General features: G+C 43.9%; 1 protein-coding gene across 4 annotated transcripts in view; it reads right to left on the bottom strand.

Annotated features, from left to right (window-relative positions):
• FNIP2 (folliculin interacting protein 2) overlaps window positions 1–22,133 on the bottom strand; it is a 52,353-nt gene extending 30,220 nt beyond the window's left edge. For 2 of the 4 annotated variants that reach the window (XM_055794176.1, XM_055794177.1), the window contains exon 1: window positions 21,776–22,133. In XM_055794176.1, coding sequence (XP_055650151.1) covers window positions 21,776–21,870 — 95 coding nt within the window. In that variant the 5' untranslated portion in view covers window positions 21,871–22,133. Of the gene's footprint in view, window positions 1–6,068; window positions 6,793–21,775 lie in introns of those variants that run through there. The other 2 variants (XM_013295332.3, XM_027779889.2) reach the window with 1 other exon arrangement.
• Between the last annotated feature and the right edge of the window lie 2,307 nt (window positions 22,134–24,440).

Below are 24,440 nucleotides of genomic sequence, written 5' to 3'. Positions count from 1 at the left end.
ACACAACACAAAATTCCTTTCGACCTATTCCTATCAATACAAATTATGATTTTTCCAAAGTTTCATTCTTGTAACTGAAAGACAAGGTTTATTCCATTGTTTTTCCCCTTTCTTTTCTGAGATATTTCAGGGTTTACAGAGCAATCAGAGATTACTGAGACTTGACCTCTGACTACGGAGAAACTCATTTAGTAGATGAAACCAAGGTACACTGAGATTCAGCCTGAAGCAAAACAACTCTCTGGAGCCAGAAACTACCTGTTCCTCAGAGAGGCACCGTGGCACACGGCTCACCTCCTTGCACTGCCGCAGGAGGCTGAGTACCCCTGATCACAGCTGCAATGGCAAGAGACTTTATTTCTTAATTCCAAAAGGAACCGGTCTGCAATCAGAGCATGGAGTTTTCCTGGGCCTCAGGTTCATGTTATGTAGCTGAAAAGCTGGAATTAAATGGAAAAAACCTACTACTGCATAAAGCAGTTCATAAAGCACAGCATGGTGCTCAGTCGTACCGCCTCACCCCCGACCTGGACGGACCGTATCTCGGGGAGAGGAGCACAGCGGTTATTAACAGTTGTTGGTTTAACAAATTGCATAACAGACTTCAGTCAAGGCCACGCTGCTCTCCCACCCAAAAGGACGTTTCATTTAGGAATTTTCCCAAATTATGCCCTACAGAGGAGGAAGGTAGAGAACTGGGGGAAAAAAAAACACAAAACCCCTACACAGCTGAAAGACAAGAATTTCTGAAGCCATTTCTTTTATTCCATGCTCTGTTAACAGCCATAAATCAATAGTGAGGTAAACGCCACCAACTCCTGTTAGTCAGCAAGGTAACCATGGGCAACTGCTTCAGGAGCACACTCAGAGACTTGCAAATTTAAAGTCATTATAAGTAAAGCCAGTTTCATTTCTTTGTGCCTCATCTTGCATTTCAGAGACCAGCGTAGCTAGAAAGAAAAATGAGCACCTTTTTCAAAGCTGAAAAGACCTCAATCTGGAAGGTTTTATTCTATTTTTAAATACCTTGGGACAGAGTAAGCCAGATGCCCACCTCCACTGGAAGGTACTCTGATAGAAGGGTGCTCCATGTACATAATATACAAGGGTCCTGTAAGGATCAAAGCCAGATCATGGAACCATGCTATAGGTGCTGTTTTGCCATCAACAGCCAGGAAACTTGTTGATGTGTTTGTAAAATGTTGCCGCCAAAATGCTAGGAATGCCGGGCAGGTTTCTTTTCAAGTCTTTCTCTTCAAAGGGAGTCACAGCATGACGTTAACCTGCCGGAGATCAGGCCTGATACCATTGTTGATAGTTGCCCAACAAAGATCCTACACAATTCACATATGCAGAGAGCTCTAACTACACCATCTGTTTTAAGAGTCTGTTACTAGTTTCCCAGCCCACTGCCTATGCAATGCTATTACAGAATCAAGTTACACAGAACGCAAAAGAAGTCAGAACCGTCGGCAGACTTCGTTCTAGCCTGCTGCATGGATCTGATTATCTTCGGTACCAGATACTCGGATACCCCTTCGGTTACACAGCTATCTACATACCTTCTGCAACAGACACCACCTTAAGTAATGATGTTGCTTTCTTACAAAGGCCACAGGTCTTCCCTCCTTTTAACAACAAAGAAAAGGCACATCACTATGGCCTTAAATTAAGGTGTTGGTCTTGCATACAATTTATCTCCAGGACTGGCACAGCAGGATCTGTAGTTCAGCCCACAGGACCGCACATCTAAACAGAGAAGGATCCACTTCAGGCGTGGCCTGAGCCATTCCAGCTGTGCCCACCCATGTTAAAAGCGTGTTCAATGCTTGTGTTGCACGAATTTAAGTTTCCTCATGAACGAGTGAATTCCCACATTCTGCACTAAAGCAAACTTCACGTTGCTTGTGAGGTGCTGACTTCTGTGTAAGACTTGAACTGGAGTTTATAACAAATGCTGAAGTAGAAGCCAATTTAACAGCCTGCTGAGGCGCCTTTTCCACACAGCACACTAGAATGAAAGATGGGTGCAATTTTTCAGAATTTCAAACAGATTCTAGTGACAGATAGCAAAAAGCTAAGGAGTTACATAAAACCTGCCAAACAGACCTTTATGTGATTAATAGACCATATCCAGGGAAGTGACTCCAGATAATGCTTCCTACAGTACTAACCAAATATCAAACTTAGGTTTTAATGAAGTCCTTGCTTTCAGGCTTTGAATTACCCAGAACACAAGAGGCAGTTCCTGCAGCAGTCCTACCTACTACAGGAGAGATCCGTCCTACTAAGACCTCATCTGATAAAATCAAGCATATCTGTAGGCAAGTTATACCAGCATAGAAACACTAGCCTCATTACTTCCACATGGAATCTAGCACCAGGTCCAAGACTAGTCAGATAACCAGGATGTTCTTCCCCATCACAAAAGCTGATGAGCAAACTGCTTACAGTACTTCAACCCTTTATTGTTTAAGCCAGCCTATATAACATGCTGCCCCCAGACCAGGGACAGCAGATTCAATCATCTCCTAAAAGCAGAGTGTTGAAGAACACAGAAAATACACAGACTCATTCATCAGCTCCCTTTTCACATGCATAAAAACCAAACTCCCAAACTGTTACTTGCTTATTCAGCAATGCTGGAAGGCATGTACTTTTTGTTTCTTCTTCACATACAGTTTTTGAAAGAAAGAAGATGCTCTTTCATGAAATACCACTTCATGGTAAAAAGACAACAAAAAAACTACCACACTTCTGCACTGTACAGCTTAACATACCTTTAGATGTTAGAAAGTAATAGCTTAAAGGTTTGACTAGGAGTAGAAAACACCTTTCACTCCTCCATCAGTTGTTTCTAAAAATTAAGACCAAAAACACTGAAATAGCCAACAGAAATATTGTAGTCTGGTTTTTCCTAAGGAGAAAAGGTCCCTATGCTCACAGGGAAGCTGCATGCATACAGGTTCACCCTGCATAATTATTTGTTAATTCACTAATCAATTTCAACCACCAGTTTTGACCAAGGGACACATATTTCTATCTTCCAAAAATAGTGAAGGAGATAACAGATTCTTCCTTCTCCCTCTCCAAGGCCACAACATGAACTAATGTTAACTTTAAGGCAACAAAAAAAAACCCTCACGATGCGTTTGTGGGACATAAGTAGAGGATGGGGAAAGAGAAAATTCTGAAAGTGTTACGTGAAAAGTTTGCACATTATTAGACTGAATTTTCTATTTTTCATTGACAATTTGGTAACAAAATCATTAGTTCTTCCACTTTTGGATAGAAAGCAAACCCTCAACACACTCAGAAGAAGCCCCTTATTTTCTAGCTGCACCACATTATAAGATTCTAACAGTATACTCCATGTCCTATTAGAACAAATATCAATATTTATTCATATCAGAAGTGTCCTTTTAGTTCTTCACCACCACTCCCAACACACTCCTACTTCACATCTCAAGACTCAGCTGGTAAAATCTTAATTGGCACCCTGTTCCTTTTTTCTCCGTTTCTGCCTGAAACAGCTTACCCAACCTCACAGGCAGGTACTGAAGGAAGCTGAGCACGAGTTGTTTAACACAAGTAGTTTTGCATATGTACCTACTGCCAAACGTCTTACTTCTGATAACAAAACTATGTAATCCCCAGGGCAAGCTTCATATTTCTCACGAATGTTTAGCAAGAATAAATGTGCTATAATCGTTACCTTTGGATAACAACTGTTGCTTCTTTCAGTCAGCTTAAAAAAAGCCTTCAAAAATTAAGTTTCACTAAACACAAACGTTTGCCTTACCCACTACTTATATAAAAATGTTCTCATTCTGCTTATACAAGATCTTCTATGTTCAATTTGTGTTTAAGAGCTACTTAAATAGAACGATCAAAGTTCTGTGCTGAAGGAATACATATTGCTAAGTGACTTACAAAATAAATGTTACACATAAAGGGAATAAAATCAGAGGTTTTGTTTTTTTCCAGCCACCTGAGTGTCAATGTATTACAAAATGACAAAACAGGCTTCTGATAACATTACACCCTTGAGATGTAAGGAAGTGAAAAGAAATGTTTCACTCTGGCTTAAAAAACAATGCATTATGCTAGGTCTCACATATTCTTAAAAATTACCTGAATTAAACTAACATGATCTTGCACAGACTTTCCTATTTCACGTTAAATGTGGCTATTTTGACCAAATTTGTTTGGTTTTTTGTTTGACTACAAAAGCCCCACATATTCTTTCTCCTATTTTTGTAACTATGTGACCCTTCTGTTATTTATGTCTGTTCTGGGAATTGCTGGACCTTTCTGTAAGCTGAATTCTCTGCAGCAGAAGTCTGTCCCGGCACACGAAAGCAGATCAGAAGCGCAGCTGGGAAAGAGAAGGCAGAAGCAGAAGGCAATCAAACCTCCACCTCTTGGTGGCAGCATGAGTTACACCAACTCACTTTGTCCATGGAGCTATAGACCTTTAGGAAAGGGCACAAAGAAAATGTTCCCTATACATTCCAAGTAAGTATTGAGGCTAGTTAGAACGTTAATTGAGTTGTCTTGCTCCCCGAGTCAGTTTTCTGCCCGCTTAGTAAGCTGAACTGACAACCTAAGGGGAGCCAGCTCCAGAAGGATTGGAAAGGCCAAGGCCAGCGCAAGGGGAAAAAGGACAAGAGCATGATGCCAGAAAGCAAAGGAAGACAGGCAAAGCGATTACTTCCTTCAGTGGCAGCAGTATGAACAGCTCGGCTTATCTAGCCTCACCTTCAGAGTGGATCTTTCCTGCATGTGGAAGATGCTAGAACTAATATCATCTTCAATTTAAAAAATAAATATAATCAAGCTGTCTACATTCATATAACACGAAAACCAGGTCTACTAAAGATACTAAAACACTATGGTTTTTTTATTTTTTTTTTCTCCAGGAAGCCACAAGTTTGGAACAATTTACAGATATCCTAGGCGAGTTTACTCCCCAGATTCCATATTAAGCTTAAGTTTTATTTTCTCTTAGATTTGCATATAAGCTACTTTCGTTTTTCCACTACAAGACACAGAGGCAGAGATCTGTCTTAGTGGAAAGGCAGACTCATTTGTTTCTAGAAAAGTCACAAGAAGCTTGCCCCATTTTGCCCTGAATCAGTATTTTCAGTTAATACAGATCTCCAAACCCTGAACTTTACAAAGAAAGCTTCTGGATCATCTTTATAATGATCAGCATGTATGCAATAACTGAAGAGTGACCTATTCATCTATATTCAAAAACTACTTCAGCTGACCTTAAAACATTTTTGAAAGTGACTAACCACATTTTTGAAAGTGACTAACCACTCACTGCTTTGATGCAGTATCCATAGGCTAGAGAAATAAAACGGCTGAAACATATCTATATACCTATCTATGCTTTTCTGCTTCTTAGATTTGCAATCCTGAATATAGAATATTAATTCTACACCCTTGGGTGTTAGAATTTGGAAGAAGCTGCCTTGAACTGTATTTTCAACAGTTACACGGCAGTAGAGACTGAAACACTGGGGACACACTGGCACACATCTGAAAAGAGACAGCACAAAAGTCAAAGAAACATTATTCATACTCCAGCTTACTTTGATGTAATACTTGGTCTAGAGGTCATTTACAAGTAAAGGAGAGGGTTCCCCCTCCATTCTTCCCCCCACTTCACAGCATTCTGTACCGTCTGTTCTGCACACTGTTACTACTTGACCTACTAACACAGGAGCTGGCAAAAAAATAAGAGGGAAAAACTAATTAGAAAACTAGAAAGGGAAGGTAAGATCATTTAACCTTAACTGAAAAGTCAGTTATCCTTCATCCCTCTGTTTGCATATACATAAGACTTACACATTGCAGTCAAGAATGTAGATTCAAGTTTCAAACAGGGAAGACTTTCTGCAGTATCAGTCACCATCAGCAGCAAGAATAAGCTTTTAATACAACCCTTCCAATTATTTACGAAATAGCCTTTCAGCACATCATTATAAATCCAGTATCAACTAAAATTGTCCATTCTCTGTCAAAAGTAACGTATATCAAAAAAGTTACATGCATACCTGTTTTGCAGCAGTGTAGTCACTTTGTTCACACAGCTGACACTTTGGTCTCTCAAAGATTTTCTAATCCTTTCATCCAATTTGGTACAAGAGCGATTATTTCCAAGTGGTACATCACTGCTGTTTCTTGCTTGTTCTCTTTGTCCCCCTGTGCCATTTGTAGCTTTTGGTGTACCCCCACACATTTTTCTTTTGCTACAAATCCTTTTCCAAAGCTCCCTGAAAGAAACTAAACACCCGCTGAAGAGATACAGCTTCAAGCTGATTTCTTTACTATAGATCAACCATTAACAATCCTAATTTACCATCAGCTTTCTTCCCTATACAGGAGCACAGTCTGCTGAATGTCCTCTTAGGGAAAAAAAAAGCAAAGAGATCTTCATGTATTCTATAAGCCATTAATGCAGAAAGACGGCTGTAGCCAACATACTGCTGCAGTTACTCCAGACAGAGGAGCAGACATGACTGTCAAGTTTCAGAAGCCATGGCAGACTCGCTCTTGCTGCTGTTACAGAGTTTTTCCTACCGAGCTTGGTGCAAAGCTGTAGCAGATACAACAGCTAATATTGACTTTAACTATGTTTGTTTCCTGGTATGTGATTTAGGTAGCTGGCAATTATGTAGTCACAAGACTGAACCATATGGCCTCTTAAAAAAAATAAAAGCATAGTTGCTTTTGCAGTGACTCGCCCTTAGTTGCAAGGTTGTTCTAACACTGGCTACAACACCCTGTTAATGGCTCTCATGTGAGCAAGTGTCATCTGACAAGCCCTAGCAACCCCATATAGCTCAGGAGCAAATAAGAATCTGTCAGCATTGCCATATGGTTATCAGTTCAAAAACGTGACCAACACCAAGAAACACACTAGATATTGTGCACTGTAATGCTTTTACTTTTAAGGACAAATAGTATTTACACTTGGCCAAGAATCTGGAACTACTGTTTTGAAAAGTTTTTTTTTAAAAAAAAAAGTAGAAGGGAAAACAATCAAAAAAGTTTGTCTCAGACATCAGGTTGGTTGATGACAATTTAGTCATGTGCCTATTAAAACAATGTAACGGCAGTACTGATGACAAATGTCTGATAAAATACTTCTGACCAAGAAAAATTAAGTTTTTAAACAGAATGAAGGAATCTGATATTTTGTTCAAGCTCAGGTGATGCCACTACAGAACAAAGCTCCTTCATCTTTGTTTAAAAAAAGTTATGTCTGCTCATAATTCACGTCTCACAGCTTCCCCAACAGTAAAATTTTAGACATTTTATAAAATGACGGCCATAGTGCTATTTCCCTTCCAGATTAAAAAAGGAAAATAACTTTGCTAATGGTCACCCAGAAACACAGCAGTAGAGTTACAAAACACAGTAAGATTTCAAAACCTAGTGCTACGTGCTACCTGCTAAATAGTACAGCACCCTTCTTAAAAGGATTTTGTAATCTCAGTAAACCCCAACCCCTAAGCACTGGACAAAAGTCAAGCAGAAAACTGGAGCAAGGTTAGGCTGAACAGCTTGCTCAGCTGCAGAAGGAAGCCTAAGCAACAATAATACTTTAAAACAAAAAGCTCAGTTTCAATTCCCAGAGCAGTGACAAATACTAGATCACAATCACTCCTTCTCCCAGGTGAGGGAAACAAGTGAAAAGCTTTGGCCTGTTCTCAAGTGATTCAAAGGATTTGGGAGAGGGCAACTCCCAGCCCTCACCTCATCCAGAACTACAGTAAACCATCGGTGTTCCCAGCCACCTTTGAAGTGCGAATGAAACAAGCAACTGATTGCCAGCTTCCTCCACTTTGCCTGAGATCAGCAGTTGATAGCCTTCACTTCTGTCCTATCTTTTCCACCAACAAAACCCCAAATCCTGAAACATTCAGTTAAACGACCGCAATATCAGATTCACATCAGACGCCAGATATGGGCACTCCTGTAAGCTCACTCAATAGATGTGCTTCACAACACTGCCACATCTTTAGAAAGAACACTGTAATTCCCAAAATACCTGGGGAATTGCCACCAAAACTCCATGGAACAGTTTCTGAACAACAACAAAGCAGCAAACCCTCACATGGAAAACACCCTGAGGCCAAGGAGCAGATAATAAGAGAAAATGGAAGAAACGTGTCCTGCTCTCCAGATACAATCCTGTGGGAAGCAGAGTTTCATCACTTTTTCTAGGCTATCCGCAGCATGTCACCTGCTCCATTTGTAGGTAATTTCCTGTCCATCATCTCCACTGGGAGACAGCTGCCTAAATGAATTCAATTCAAGGTAATATTTCAGCAAGAAAATTTGGGGTGGGGGTAAGAGGAACTATTTATGATGGAATGATCTAATGAAGAATAATTTTCTGCCTAAGTTACAGCTGTTCACTAAAACTTAAGCACTGTTTACAAACCTAGCAGAATATTTGCAGAACCCCCTGTGAAGTTTTATTTTCCAAACTGCTTTTAGAAGCAGGCTAGAGAAGCATAGGAAAACAGAGTTTGAACTACAGCTGCTGTTTCAGTGAGCATGTTTTTGCAAAATATACACTTAGTGAGATTGATACGCAGAAAAACACCCAGACCCAGACATTCAGGATGAGTGCCAAAACACGTTTAAAGGTGAAGTGGAATCTATTTTGGATTACTTAATGATGCATTTCCCTCTTTAAGTCTGTTGAATAGCTTATGTAAAGGTAGGTTCCCTTCCTCTCACAATTTGAAGTATTTACTCTGCATTGCTGCTCCTCTTTTTAAAACCCTGGGTATGGAAGAGTTGTGCTGATGCCACACTACATTCTTTTTCCAATGATTTAAAGTAGTCCTAATATGGTAAAGCACTATTAACCTCAGATGAACCACCTTGTTCCAGCATGATACATAGTTACTAGTTTCACACAAGTTAGGCAGGATACATTGCAGATTAGTCATGCAACAAGTGAAGGAACATGTTATTTGCAGCGCTTCTCCCTCTCCATTTAGGTTTTCCTGTAGAAAGAGTTCTGGTGGAGAAAAAGTTCTCTCTACCAGGTCACTGGACAGAAAAGTTACTTTTTTTAAAAAAAAAAGATAAGTCTATGTGTTACTGCATGAAAAGCAAAACAACATTGGATGTATCTGTTCACTGAAAATTTAGAATTCCCAAACTACCTGCTTGGGGAAGGAGAATATATTGGATTTTTGCAAGGTTGGAAGCATTTTCCATCACCTTTGTTGCTAGAAAGCAAAGCCACACACGCATGCACAAAAAAGGACCACAAAACCCACACACACCTGACAGAGGCTACCAAACAGATGTATACCAGTTAAAGTCACCATAAACTGCACACATCAGCTTTCCACTAACAAGAACAGCCTACTAAACCCGTGTTTCATAATTCAGCCAACTTTCGTAAGTTTGGATTCACTGGTGGTTGGTTTATCTACAAGGCAGAACTTTGGAAGCTAGGCTTCAGACAGTGGCTCAGCAATAATGTAAAAACAGAGAAAACTTAAAAATAATAACAATAAAAAAAATCCCTAACCAAACAAAAAACCCAACAAGAACAAGGTGTTTGGAGTAGGACCATAACCAGCAGAGCCAGGGCTCTCAGTTGTGAACCCCAGAAATGGAATCCCTCATTAGCAAAGAGCAGAGCCCAAGATTTGTACTTGCACCAAAAAAAGTGCGTTTATTTAATTGCGTTTTACCATTAAATGTGTTTATTTCTGATAAACTAGGACCTCAGACAAAGGAAGATAAAGTATGTGAAAAGGTTAGCACCCTCGATCTGTCACCTAGTCCTTTCCTCAGTACACAGCACGCTGCTTAATCAACTTTCTCCTTTGCACCCTGCTGTCCCCCAGCCCCCCAGCTCCCACCAGCTGAGAGATCCGCTCATTTCGATTAAGCCAAACACTCCGCAGGATTTGTCTCGCGGTAATTGCCTTTTCTCATTTCAGAGAGCTGAAAGTTTACTTGTTAATTTCACGTTCGTTAGGGGTCGGGCGGTTTGGCTTTTTTCTTCCCCGTGTATCAGTTCAAACGCAGCTCCCGTGAGCAGCCCCCAGCCCTCCCGGGAGCGGTGCGGGGGCCCGCCCCGCCCCGCCCACCCCCCCGCCCCTGGCCCCGCCCTCCCCCCCCCGCCGCCCCCCGCTAAGGCATCATTCCCGTGTCACCGGTTCCAGCGGCGCCATGTGACTGGGCCGGCGGCCAGGGACGCGGCTCCCGAGCACGGGCGCTGCCAAGGCACGTCCGAGCGGGCCTCTGCCAGAGCGCGGGGTGCACAGCGCCCTCCCCACCCCCACAGCCGCACTGCGCGCCTGCCGGAGGCCCCTGCGCAGCAGCGCAAGGCAGGGGCTGGTATTTCTAGCGTCGCACGGAGGCCCGACGTACCGCAGCCCTTAGTATCTCCTACGCAGCCCAGCAGCCCTTAGTATCTCCTACGCAGCCCAGCAGGGCAGCACGGGCACCGCCACCACACCCCCGGGCACGGGCTTGGTTGCCTGTTCTTTCCTGTCCTTTCCCCCCCTTCTGTAAAGACCTTTTTAAAAATTATTTATTTAATAGGAAAGTCTGCACGCAGCTTTCAAGACGCTGTTCAAAAGGAGTAGTTTTAGAATATGAAAACAGAGAAACCCGGCTGAGAAACAATATTATTTTAGACATAAGTAAATATACAGTAATGCCAACTGATAAGAAATACAAACAATGACACACACGTGTCGTCCCCCCCCCCCCCCCCCCGATTTTTTTCTGGTTAGCTGAAAACACACATAAACACCTTCACTCAAAGGAACAAAACCCACCTGCATATCAACAGAAATGATTTCTCTATAGATTTCCTGCACTCCTGCTATGAAAAGGCTCCGTTACCAGAGGGTTTGTGAACCTCAGGGGACACAGCTCACCGCCGAGGGTGCTCCCTCCAAAGCGTTACACCCCCCTCCTCACCCTGCTCCGAACACACGCTCCCAGGCCAGGCTGGAGGTACGCACTACCCAGGGACCCCCGCGCGTCCCAGGGACACTGCTTTACAAGGCGTCAGGTCCAACCAACCCAGAAGTATAAATTCAGCAGTACGACTTCACAAAAAAAAAATATTTAAAAAAATTAAAAAATTAAAAGTTACCTGGTTCTAGGTGCATCCTCCCAAATTCATAATATATGAAAACAAAGACATCAGATGTAGCACTCTAGCAGTGCTGAGAGCTAAAGCAGCCCCCCCCCCCCCCCCTTTTTTTTTAATCAACTAACATACTATTGGTGAGCCCTCTATAAATGGTTATGTTAAACTGCTGTAAAAGCAAGACTGGTTTGGATTATTTTAAAATGGACATTGTCAGGAAGTGAATGAAGAAAAACTATGTCAAATATTTATGACAATTTACTGATTTACTCCACAAGAAATAGGAAAGAACACATACACGAGAAGCCATGCCTGATCCCTCAGAAGTTGCTATAGCATGAACAGCAGTCCATTGCCTCTGTCTAGATGAATGCCAGGAAATCCTGATTTAGATTGAATGAAGTGATAACACAGACGGATATAACGTCAGCTCCGGCATTTTTCACTAGTTATAGCCAAAAATATGTTTTGCTCCTCTTGTTGTTGTTATGATAATTTGTCTATTCCATCCAAAACACTTTCCTTAACCCTATCTTGTAGGCAGCATGGAAGGTAGCTTTTTAGTAACTAGCACTGAATCTTGAAGGCTTACATACATTTCTTTTCAAGTTTCACTGGAAAGGGAAGGAGGAGCCACATCTTCGGACCCTGTACAGAAGATCACATAATGAAATCACTCATACCATGATACCTTCTCAATGAGAAAGACTACACACTAAACCAAACAAACAAACCACAGTCCTGCAGCTGACTGGCGTGAGCAAACCCAGCCTTGTTGCAAGACACTATGCAAGAGTTACGTTCTGTTTACCACCAGTTGCGTAGGACTTTGAATGTATAAATAGTCATTAAGTTATGAAATAGCCTCCTCGAAGCAGGTCAACCGCTCCGACTACTCACATAGGATCACATAAACATTTTCTCAAAAATACTGGTATTATATTAGACTTAAAAGTTTATAGAGCCAGGTTTAATACACAGACACAGCTGACCACACGCAGTAATGTGCTAAGATTTGGCTGCCAAGTAGCAATGCATCAGTCATGAAATATCTGCACAAAAAGATAAACATCACAGGAAAGAGCCAGTTGCAACCCTGTCATGCAATAGGAAAATGCTTCACACAGTGAAGATTCAGTGATGGAAACAAACCAAAATTTCAGTCAGCAAGCTGATGTAGCAATTACCTGTTAGGACAAATTAGAAACCTTCCTCCTCATGAGAAGGTAAGAACTGGTCAAGCTCCTTCAGTGTTCCCCAGTAAAACACTGAGTAAGGAAGTCCTTTATAACAAACCTGACTTTCTCCAGAGATGAAGCCTACCAGAGCAGACTCACCAGGAGCCTTCTTAACAGTTACTGTTTCAGGACAGCTTCACTGAAAAACAAACAAAACTCTCACTTTCTTTTCTAGTCAAAACAGGGCCCAAGGATACAACTCTAATGAAGTCTACACCCTAGCCAACTTCTAGCGCTTCTGCAATGCAAACAAGAAAGCCACTGCTTCAATCAGATTTCTAGTTTACGTGCCAACACCACATTTCAATACAAATATACCATTACAGTTTCTCAGAGGTTCAATTTATCTTTGACATTCCACCCAGGTGGTTTTTTTTGTTTAAAAAGAAAAATCAGGCAGATGCAGTATCAGTGTGTACACAGGTTCATTGAGTTGACTGATTGTTTTGAAAAAAAAAACATGTCCACTACAAAATACAGGTTCTGTTCACATATTCTTCTCCATTGCATAACTATTCCTGGACCCAGTATCCAATCCAGCTATACACAGGCATTTAACAGTTACCAAGTGCCACCATAAAGTGACAAACAGAAAAAAATAGTTTTCAAATACACATTATTTTCCTAGTTCCATTCAAAAGCCTTCCCAAACATATTCCTGTAAGACAACACGAACTTCTGACTGCAAGAAGTTTAGTACCTGAATCATTTCTGAATCAAACTGTACTCTGATCTAGTCCACAGGTCATGAACGCTGTATACCCTTGAGCCTCCCAAATACTGAAGTCATCAGGTGTTACCCACTCTAAAACTTGGAATCAGAAGTGAAATCGTTTTAGTGCTTAGCAAGCATGCAGTATACCCACTGCCAGATGTCATAAATACCTTTATAATCAGAGAGAGTTAATATTTCCAACTCTTTAACTTGATGTGATTTAGAAATGTCTTTTTAACAGTTGGTAAGGCAGAGGTCAGCACTCCTGAAGCTGTTTTAACTGGCCACCATGTGAGAGCAACCTTTCTGCAGGCTAAAAGCCAAGACCAAGCAAGAGTTCAGATGTATGTCACTACAGTTGTCTGCCAAGTGGACTGAAGTGGTTACCAGTTCCCAGCTCTCTATTCTAGCCTCCTTGACACCGCTGAGGACTAGAACCTATGAGCCCTTCATAACTGTTTCATCACGAAGCCTCACACCTCAATACAAACTGCTGCAAGAGATGGTTCTGTCAGTGACCTCTTACACAGAGGTGACCAAGGAGAGCTCCAATACTCGCTATTCTGTCAGTGCTACCATGGAAGTGACAATGCCCAGCCAATAATCAATTTCAGCACAGCACAGGAACGCAATAGCACCTTGTACCACTGCAGCCATTTGACAAGACAGAGCCTTAGCACAGACCCTGACCACCCCCACCGCTGTGCAGCTGGGCAAAGCAGCTCCTGCACCTAACTCGCTTCTTCCCTGCACCTGCACCAGAGGTCACCAGCCTTCCTTTCCAGCAGCTTCACAGGTCTCTGCCTAGCTTGTTTAACCCAGCCACCTTAAAGAAGCCAGGACTTCATAAACAAAAGGCCCAAGACCTTTCCTATAGTACCATTTGTCTTAAAAAGTAGAAGGTCATTTTGTGGGAATATGAAAGAAAGGTGAAAGGCAAACAAAGGTGACAGATACAAGCTCGCAACCAATGGGCAATAGTTGGATGAGCTCATGCACCCACACAGAATAACAGAAGACAAAAATTTTGTCTGAACATAAGCTAATTCCTTTGAGTTGCAGACTTTTTAAAGAAAAATCCATAGTTGTCTTTTCCAGACCACAGAGGGCTTTTTACAGAATTTAACATAACGTTGTAATGTTAGTGATCCACACCCAGTGGAAGTAACAATTTAAGAATAACCTGCTTAGAACTATGTATTCTACAGTTTGTAGATCTTCCTCTCTGGGGTGTCCTTCAAAAACATCACCTAATGTACTCTGCTCAGGTTTTCTGTACCCCTGAAGCTGTGCATTCACACACCCAGCCCCAAAAGTTGAGCAATTTCAGGTGCTGGATAATATCCAGATTCAGAATTCAGTGCAAAGTGTTCTGGATTTCTGTGCAGAATCTGAGTTCGTTCAACCCAGTTTTCTTTCATAAAAGTCTGTAAAGTTAACAACAATAAACCCTAAGCTATTGTTTAAGAAACTTCCTGACTTCATTATAAAATATGAAGTACTAAAGCATTCAGATTTCCAATGTGAAAGTGCTAATACCAAATTCAGCCTGTTAGCTCCTCTATTAGAAAAGTAAATAAATAGTCAGATTGTTTACTTAACACAGCTGATTTCATTAGCATGTGTGAAACTCCACTGAGCACCTTGAAGCCGGAGTGTGTTGCATTGAGGTGAGAACATGCTGCAGAGAAAGCTCCATACTGACTCAGTAATTACATCACACGCACCTCAAGTTTCACTTCAGCACAGTACATGGAAGGAAAAGCATGAGTCAGTTTTAACAGCAGCAGGTGTGATGTAAAGCCCTCATGCCCATTTATCACTACAATTCTAAGAATCTCCCCAATTCCCAGGAAGCGTGCTGACTGACAAAACACTGGCTGTTGGTCATGTGAAAGCACCCACACTTGCCCTAACTGTAGCGGGGAGGGCACAGGCACCATTCCTGAAACTCCTGAACTAGTCCTCCCGGCGGCTCGGAGCAACGCTTTGTCTTGCAGTCTGCACAGGAGCTCATCTTGTGACCTCTAGCATATGAAAACATGACATCGCTACGGTATTCCAGCAACAAACACCTACAAATAAAGAAAACAGAGAGGCAAGGAAAGCAGCAAGCACCGTTGGGGTGAGGAGAAAGCAGAACAGAAAGGAACCAAGCCTGAAGGTTACGTGGAGGCAGAGCACACACGGAGGGGCTGATGCATGACGGGCAGAGGTGAACACCCATGAGGGTGCCTGTTAGCCAGACCGGTACCGATGTGACACTACCATGGGAAGTGCCAGCTGAGGTGCAGACAGACACGTTGGCTGTCTTCAGGCAAAAAAAGCACCCAAATCAAAGTCCTCCTTTTCTTGCTTATTCTCTCTAGCAAGCTTGTTAGCCACCATCGTACAGAATTGCACTCCTCATCTTTTGCCTAACAAATGTACCCATGGAAACCTTCACATAGCAAACACTGATAATTAGGATAGCATAAGAACATCCTTCTTACAACACTTTGAGTGGCATGCAAGATGTCTGTGTGCTTTTCATCAGGGGTGTACTTAGTAGAAACAACGGTTGACAAGTATAAAACACAACACATGGCTCTAAGACTGAGTCATCTTTTCAGAAGCCATCCCTGAACATCACTACGGTGCAAAGTAGGTTACAGATGAAAGCGTTTGACTGTTAGTGTCAGGAGTACCTAAAGGAACAGGTATTTCACCAAGGTTTGCAGCACACGTAGTCAGTATTAATCCAAAGAATTCTCTTTGCAAAGAGGTCCTCAGCAGCTTGAATATTACTGAAATGCCAAAACAAGAAATATATTGCTTTCATAAAGACAACTGCTACATTTTTGCAGCTCCTCTGACCCCAGCTACTTTGTCACATCTGTTCTTCCTGGGCTTTCAGTCTGCTGTTACTCGCCGTTCAGATCAAAGCTACGGCTAAAGGCCACTACCATGCACAGAACACCTGCATCCCACAATGTCAAAGTGGGATGACATGATGACTAATGATAACATTTCTGTCAAACCTCTTCCAAGCTCCTTTCCTCTCAAATTTTAACAAAGATATTCTGCTACTTCAACAAAGTTTACATGAAGCTGGCCTCTACAGGCAATAAAGCTCTGCATCAGCTTTTAAAAAGTTTCTCGATTAATTCAGTTTTTATGAATGAATGCCCACATTTTTCAGCCCCAAGCAGCTCTATCTTCTCACTCACATCAATCCATTTACACCAACAGAGAAGTGTTCCCCTACAGCATTAGCATCATTGCTTTACATTGTAGTATTCTGCTTTAAGTTGGGCTACCGACAAGGGAAGGTAGCTCCAAGGCTTTCTGTGTCTACCCTTCCCCTAATCACTTTCTACTGAGCGTAGTCAGTGGCAAAGTACTCACCTACCCAGTTTCAGACACGTTAACAGCAGAACTACCCTAAGAGTAAGGAATCAAGCGCCTACTACCCAACTGTGCATCAATATAAGAGTCAGGTATGTAGGAAATACACTACTAGCTGTTATGCCACATGGGTAAGTTACTTGTAGATCAGAAATAAGATAACCCACTGGCAAACCCAGTTTGATCAGTCAGGCAAGAATGAATCTTTGCATGAAATTAAGTAACAGCAATACCCCCATCCCTCTTAGAACTTCAGTAGCTTATGCATTTCCACACAGTTTTTAGCCATGCGTGGCAAAAAAAAAAAAAAGAAAAAAAGGGTGTCTTCTTGAAACTTTAATAGAGAATGAGAGTTACTGTCAGAGCAAAGCTAGAGGAAACCAAGAGGTCTTTGCAGTGACAGAAGTGTGCAGGGGAGGGGAAATCCAGACAGCTTAGGAGAATGGCCTTGGTTCCTGCAAAGCTCAAAAGCTGGAGGGCTTGAGGTTTGTTTGTTTTCCTTCAAATCAGCCCCAGGCTGGAAGTGTGGTTTCCAAGTCAAAAGACTGTATTTTCAATCACTTCCTCTCCAATCTGTTTTCTTGAGTGAGACTGTAAATCTCTTTCAGCAGAACCTGCTCTTTACCTTTCATCACTGAGGAAAGGCTAATGCCAGAGCAGAGGAATAATACTGCACCTTAAGGCTCACCTTCAGCTGTTGGTGAAGAGGTAAGCTGCTTCGGCTTGCTGGTTAACCTTCCCTGCCCCCGTGCTGAAATCTGGGCCTGGGCTGCATCACCCTTCCTACAGCATACGAAATGGTGATTTTCTTTCAAACGCTTTTTGAAGGGTTAAGAGCCAGATGTTTAATGATATTTCCATGTATGAAGACGTACATGGGTGCTCAGTAGCATTATTGCTGTGTGGATGTCTACAAAGCTGCAGAAAGCGCAAGAGAAACCAGATTAGGCTACAAGAATTTACTGAGGAGTTTTTAATTTTAACAAAGATAGAACAAACTGACATGCAAGCAGACTCAAAGCTCACTCCCGCTTTCTTTCCTTTTTCAGAAGGTGGAACATTGCCAGGCTGGTAATAAATGCTGTGAAATAATGCTTAGCAAGTAGGATCTCACCGAGCATTTCAGCACTATGACCAAAGGAATTACTAGTATCAGCTGCCAAACAAATGATCTCATATACCAAAGCTAACAAACTGTTACCAGATAGATATCCTGCAGCTACAACATGACATCCGCTCCATTACAGACCAGAAGGAGCAGCTGATACTTAAAGCTGAAGAAACAGCCCATTTGGAAGTTTCAGACACAGCTGAAATAACACCACCTTTTTTTTTTTTAATAGAATCCACATAAAATGAAATTATTCAGTTTCACAACATTCCTTTGCTAAACATACCAATATCAAAGAAATCTCATCAGAGGTCGCAATGGAGAAATTACACATTCAGTAACAAAAGCAGTGTCTTCCAAAAAGTCTAAGGCATTGATTTTTGTTCTTATTATATGCCTGGATACCGGTACTTCATTACAAAAAAAAACAAACAAAAAAACCCCACCTATCAAAGACTGAAATTAGTGTGAAACCTTAGCCTTCAGTTTAAGAATAATGTCAGTCTTTCATGTGGAAAAGTACAAAAAAGCACTGATGTGAAATCTCACTCTAGAATCAGGATAACACAGAGGAACTGCTGTAAATTTAAGTACACTCAAACTATTTGCAACCCATATCTGTTTCCTTAAAGCCATCCCCCAATACCTTACTCAAATATATGCTTAGCACTTGAGACATTCTAGCCTTGAGATACTATGTCCTGATAAAATACTCTGCTTAATCCCTGAAATTTAAAATTCATGGGGAGTAGGATGCTCTGGTTTTGCAGTTAATAGCTACCATTCTGCTGAGCATGTGACCCTGGTAGCACTCCAAACCCCTGAACTACTCTAAATCAGTCTTTTAAGGGAAGTAACATTTGATAAGGAAACAAGAAATACCAGGGAAATTTAACCACACAAATACACATTTCTCACACACAAAGTAATAAAGATTTCCTCAGAGAGTTAGAGGCTAAAAAGAAATGTATTGAACTACAGTCACTCAAATGTCTCAGTTGAAAGGTGATTTGAGGGGGGTGTAGACACATGTATTTTTCAATATGCATTATACACATATATACACAACCGTATATAGATATTTTTATTTAAGGGAAGCAAAAAAGCAGTAGTAACAGAAACCAGAAGCTGAAGATTGTGTACATAACTGCTTAGAACAAATAGAGTGTCATGTCACTAATACCCATCTGTTCTCCAGCTGGTTTATAATTCCTCTTTAAAAAAAAAAAAACACACACAACAAAGAATGAAGACATTCTACAATTTGAGCTACCACCCTTCTACAACTTCATGCTTCCATTACTTTGAAGGGAAGCACAGGCCAGCAGAAAGCCCTACTATGCTAATAGCTCTACATTAAAATCTACACCTCGTGTTTATTTTCTCCTTACCCAGCAAGTAAGAGTTGTGTTTACATGAACAAGTACTTCTGCCCAACAGAACTAGAACCACAGAGTGAATTAATTGGTGCTAAGGACCTGACACCCACACAATGTATGTTCTGGGGTTTCACTTTTGACCAGCTGCAGCCTGGTCCCAGGGACTGAACGCCCATTAGTGATTGGAGCACACTTGAATTCATTCATTCCAACAGAAATCCAGTTTATGCACAGAAGCCACTTGGCTACGTGAGCCAAAGTGCAGCAAGTGGAGACAATTGAGAGGGTTTCTTTAGAAGAGCACTCCTGATCCAAATTAAGATGTTAATGCTTGTGCACTCAAGAAACCATTTCCTGTGGCTCCACATTCAGCTACAGGCACCAGGTCTCTGTCTCTCCAAGGCTGTGCCAGCTCGTTCTGGTAAGCAGCATGGCCCTTGTAGCTTGCTGTTTTCTTCAGAGCCAGAGAGAAAGCAGCACTGACATTTGCTCAAGATTTAGCTCCCATTTAAGGAAATGGGGCAACAGAAAAAGCACACGCAGAGCTTATTACAGGCAAAACTCAAGCCTGGTTGATGGCTCTCTGCAACAGAGCTTCTGGTGTTCTTAGAAAGGCTAGAAAATGCAAAATTTCCTAACAAAGCTTCTGAAGAGATCTTTGGTGATTCTGCTGTTGTTCTGGGTAAGGAGGGTGCGTGAACACACTTAGGCTTTCAAGACTTTCATAACAATTCAAAGTCCAAGGATACAGATTGTTACTGGTCTTACAGGGCCACTTAAGAGAGCCATACACAGCAAGACCTACTGAATGTAGAGGGACCTCACTAACTGGAACATGAAGAAAGAATACAACTAAAATCCTTAAAAATATAGACTTGCTGTTAGAACAGAAAATGATCCTGCCTCTTTGCCTCTAACAGTGACCAGCAGCATATGCTTAATAAAGAAGCTACCTAAGGATTAAGTCTTCCATTTTACATAGATTCAATCACATCTCTCCAATCAAACTGAGATTACCATTCAACAGAAAGTCCGTTAAGGACACTGTAGTAGAGCTTCTAAGACCCAGTAAGTACGCTCCTGAAGGTCATCAACAGATCACTATAAGAAAAAGCATTGCAGCACATTTAGAAGTCATAAGGAAGCTTAATGCAATATTAACAGGTGAGAAAACAACTCACATGAAAATTGCTTCAAATAACTATCAACCTTAAGTTTGCAAAAAAACTAATCAGATAGCAAGGCAATGGAGGAAAACGGGATGAAAAGAGCGATGGGTACTTCCAATACTATTTTAGGTGTGTTTTCCTTTGAAGTGTCACATCACTTAAATATTATTCAAACTGAAAACTGAGCATAGAACATCTTACGTAAGGAACAGAAAGAAGAAAATACAATCCCTAACCTCACAAAATACCTCAGTTAGAGCAATCTTACTGATTTTAATGGTGGACACACTGTGCAAGGAACCTGCCTTCATGCAGATCCTCGACAAAGCCAATAGCCTTAAATCTAGAGCACTGGTCTCCGACAGAGTACTTGGTAAGACTTTAAGTACAAGGCAAAATTAACAGTTAGTCTGGAACAGTCACTCAGTTTAAATGTGGAAAATATGTTTGCTTTCTTTCAAATTAAAGGAGAGATTTAATTCATAAGGTGAATAAGTGCTACGCTACATAAAGTAAGTATAGCATATAGACTTTACAGCTTCTGGAAATTCACCAGCCCTGTTCTCTGCTATGAACACAGCACCAGTCCTGCGCCCTACCACTTTCAAAGGAATCACCTTATAACCCAGATACCCTAATGCCATTTTGACGTTACTCCATTTTTCACCACGATCTTGCTGCTTTGGCCACAGCCCACAGAGACCATCTCTGAAATCTTAATGGCTCCATGACTGTGATCTTTCATACATGGTGCTATGGCACGTTGCAGATCAAGATATTTGTCCACCCCTCTCCCTTACCGTTCTTAATAGTTTCAGCAGCGAAGGCCAGATTCCAATTCAATCCTGTACACTACCCGGTCACAAGACTAGTCAACTCATGCTGAACAGGAAAATAAAAAAAAAAAAAAGACACAGAGCTTGCGGGACACGCATGTGATGGTCACTGCGCTCACCAGGACCCGTTCGGTCTTGTGAGCGGAACAGCTGCTGGACGTGACAAAGCTCCAAACCACCGGCCCGAGGAATCACAATCCAGCCGTAATTCAGCGCTACCTGCAGATTCCGTGCTCGGGCCCCGAGGCAGCGGCACGGCCACCAGCTCCCACCGCCAGGGCCCCGCGCGGCGCGGGCAGGGAGGGCTGGGACCGGCCGCGCACGTGCCCGGGGCACGGCCCCCCCGCCCGGTTCCCCCGGGCCGAGGCCACCCGGGCGCGGACGCCCCGCACGGACGCGAGGGCAGCGCAGGCCGGCGCCCCCCGCCGGTGCTGCCGAGGCCGGGCGGCGAGCGCCCCGCGGCTCCCGGGCCTGCCGCCTCCCGCCGGGATGTAAAATGGCTGAGAGCTCCGAGAGGCGGGAGAGGAGCCGCCCGGCGCGACGGTGCCTCCCGCCGCCCCCCTCCCCCGCCCGGCGGCGCCCCGGCCCTACCGGCCGCCGCTCCCGGCCCCTGCGGAAACTTCGCAGAGGGGGAGCCCCAAGGGGGGGCTGCGGCGCACCTGCGGCCGCGATGCCCTCGCCCCCGGCCGGCCTCCCCGCCGCCCCCTCAGCCGGGGCGGCCCGCGGGGCCCACGCTGAGGCGGCTCGGGCGAGCCCGGACCCGCCCTGCCCCCGCCGCTCACCTGAAGGCGGGACCCTCCCCCGGAGCCCGGCCGTGGGGGGCCGCCGCGCTGCCGCCCCTTTTGTTGAAGAGCTTCTGGAGCAGGGTGGGGGCCATGCTGCCGCCCTGCCGCCGCCCCGCCCGCCGGCGGCCCCACCGCGCCTCTCGCAGCGGCTCAGCGGGCGGCGAGCGGCGGCAGCTGCGGCAGCATCCCCGCCGCGGAGCCGCCCAACATCGCGCGGAGGCGAAACGAGGGGAGGGGAGCGCCGGCCCGCTCAGCCGCACCGCTGCCGGCGGCCGCCCGTCACCTGACCGAGGGGCCGAGCGAGCCCGCCCGCCCGGCGGCGCTGACAGCCGCCTGCCCGCCGGACGGGGCACGGCACGGCGCGACGGGGACGGGGACGCGCCGCGCCCCCCGCGCGTTCCCCATTGGCTGCGCGGCGCCCCCTGCCCCGCCCCCAGCACGTGGTAAGGCGCCGGAGGCAGGGCTTAAAGGGGCAGGCGTCCGGCCCGCGAGGGGTGGGGGCGACGGCGACGCGTGCGTGCCTCCGCGTGTGTCCCTAGCAGCCCAGCGGGCCTGTGGGGGCGGCCGGGCAGGCAGGCAGGCAGGGACACGCATGTGCGGGGGCATGGGCACATACCCTGTGCGTATTTTGTATAACCATAGAAATAAGCATGGGCACATACGTACATGTATGTGTAACGTGTGTTACAAAGCGTTGCTGGGCAGGTACCTGTGTGCATACAGCACCTCTTCGCACAGGCATCCCCGGTATGTGCACGCATGTAAATCACGTATTTGTGATGCACAGCACCGGCTTTGCACGTGGAAGTGAGCGCGAGCAACGCACAAATCTCAGCCCATCAACCCGGGAAAGTTTTAATCCAATTTTTTTCCCTGGTCCTGACCCTGTAAGGGAGCACCCTGGTACAAGACAGCAGAAGTACCGCGATTCCCTCCCAGAACCCGAGCTCATTTGTGTGGAAGGCAGCTCTGCTGGGACAGTGCCTGCTTTCCCTTATTTCTCTTTAATTGATCTACGTCATTCACAAAATAATAAGATACTGCTACGGTATTGGGGGGCCACTCGGAGCTTTATGTTTGTTAACTCTGTGGGAAAGGCTTGTTTGTGTGGGTTTGCCCAGCAGCAGGATGACACCACCACGCACCCACCGAGGGAACGTAACTTCAAATGCTCCTTTTCAAACAGTTAGGCAGCTGCTCAGGGTGGCGAGGGGGAGAAAAGGGGAATCGTGATAGCTTCCTGCTCTTTTCAGGGAACTTGGAGACACAGCATGGAGAATGGCGATCGTGACGATAGTTGTAGCTGGAGAAGCTGATTTGTCTTTAAAATAAAAATCAAGAGATGACCATCTACTGGCCTGATAACGTGATCAGCTGCTCCCTCTGTAAGCCAGTTGTCCGACCCTGTCTGGAGGTCCCGTTCTGGGAAGGGATCACCATTTTGAAGGCTCTCAACCACCTCATTGGTGAGACTGAACACCTGGCGTAAATCTTTCAGCTTGGGTGTTCTCACTGCTTCTGATTCCTGCCTTCCACCACCATCACCAACTGCTCTCATTAAGGTCAATCCACTCGCCCAAAGCTGAAGGACAGAAAAGTGAGGGTATGGCGATGGCAGCACGCTGAAAGGGAAATGAATAGCAGGGTGTGGCTGGACAAGATGAAAGACATCGTGGTTGACATAGTAATCAATGCAAATGAGAATCCAGGCATCCAGCTCCAGAAATAAGCGCTGGACTGTATTTCTCACGGAACAATCTCAAAAAACTTAAAAGTTGCCAACACCATGGCTCCCACTCTGTGGTACATCTCGTTAGCGAGTAGTGCTGGCTGGTGTGGGCAGAATCAAAAGCTAAACCGTCTGCCTGACAGAGCCCAAAGTCCACATCACGAACATTTTGGAGTAGTTGTAATATGGTCCTGTCAGCAGAATGAGTGTCAGTGGTTGGAGCACACTGAATGTGTTTCTGAAAAACATTTGGTTTAGTTTAATCTGAAAAGGATCTGCTTTGTGTGCCCGGATGCCACTCCAAAATGTGAAGCAAGACAAAGTCAATGAGGACAACTGGGACACCGACTTCAAAAATGCACTTCTGATCTGAGCAAAAATGGCACCGTAAATGCAGCCTACATGTTAGCTGATGCTCAGTACAAAACTAGTTCTCAGTATTTTCTGTTAATGTGTGTGACAGCCATTATGATCTGAAATTGATAACAAAACATTAAGACACTAGTGTTCTGAAGGTTATTTCTGGGGAAAAAAAATGGGGAAAACACAGCAGAATTAGCAAAGGACTACAACATAGCTTTCTCAGTCAGTGCACACTGTGCCACCCCAAACAGAGTTTGGTTATAAAGAACACCTGGCAAAGCAAATGCAGTGATTTTTCACAAATCCATGAAAGCAAAATATGAGCAGAAGTAAAGAAAAAAGCCACGCTACCTGTCACACAAAGACCATTTTACAAGCAAGACGTCTACAGTGTGTGTACAGCCCTCTTCTAGGAAATGAAAATGTGGCATATGAGAATCAAAACCTTATTTGTAATATTCTGACTAAGGGTCAGACTCTTTACGTGCAGAGAAAGACAGTGCAACTGATGAAACTTTGGTCAGAAAAGGAGCCCGATGCTTAATGCAGAAATAGATGGGACTTTGTTAG

The sequence above is a fragment of the Falco peregrinus genome, chromosome 2, assembly GCF_023634155.1.
Source record: "Falco peregrinus isolate bFalPer1 chromosome 2, bFalPer1.pri, whole genome shotgun sequence".
NCBI classification, from domain to species: Eukaryota; Metazoa; Chordata; class Aves; order Falconiformes; family Falconidae; genus Falco; species Falco peregrinus.
Note: the sequence above shows the minus strand (reverse complement) of the source record. Positions and strands in the feature narration are given on the sequence as shown.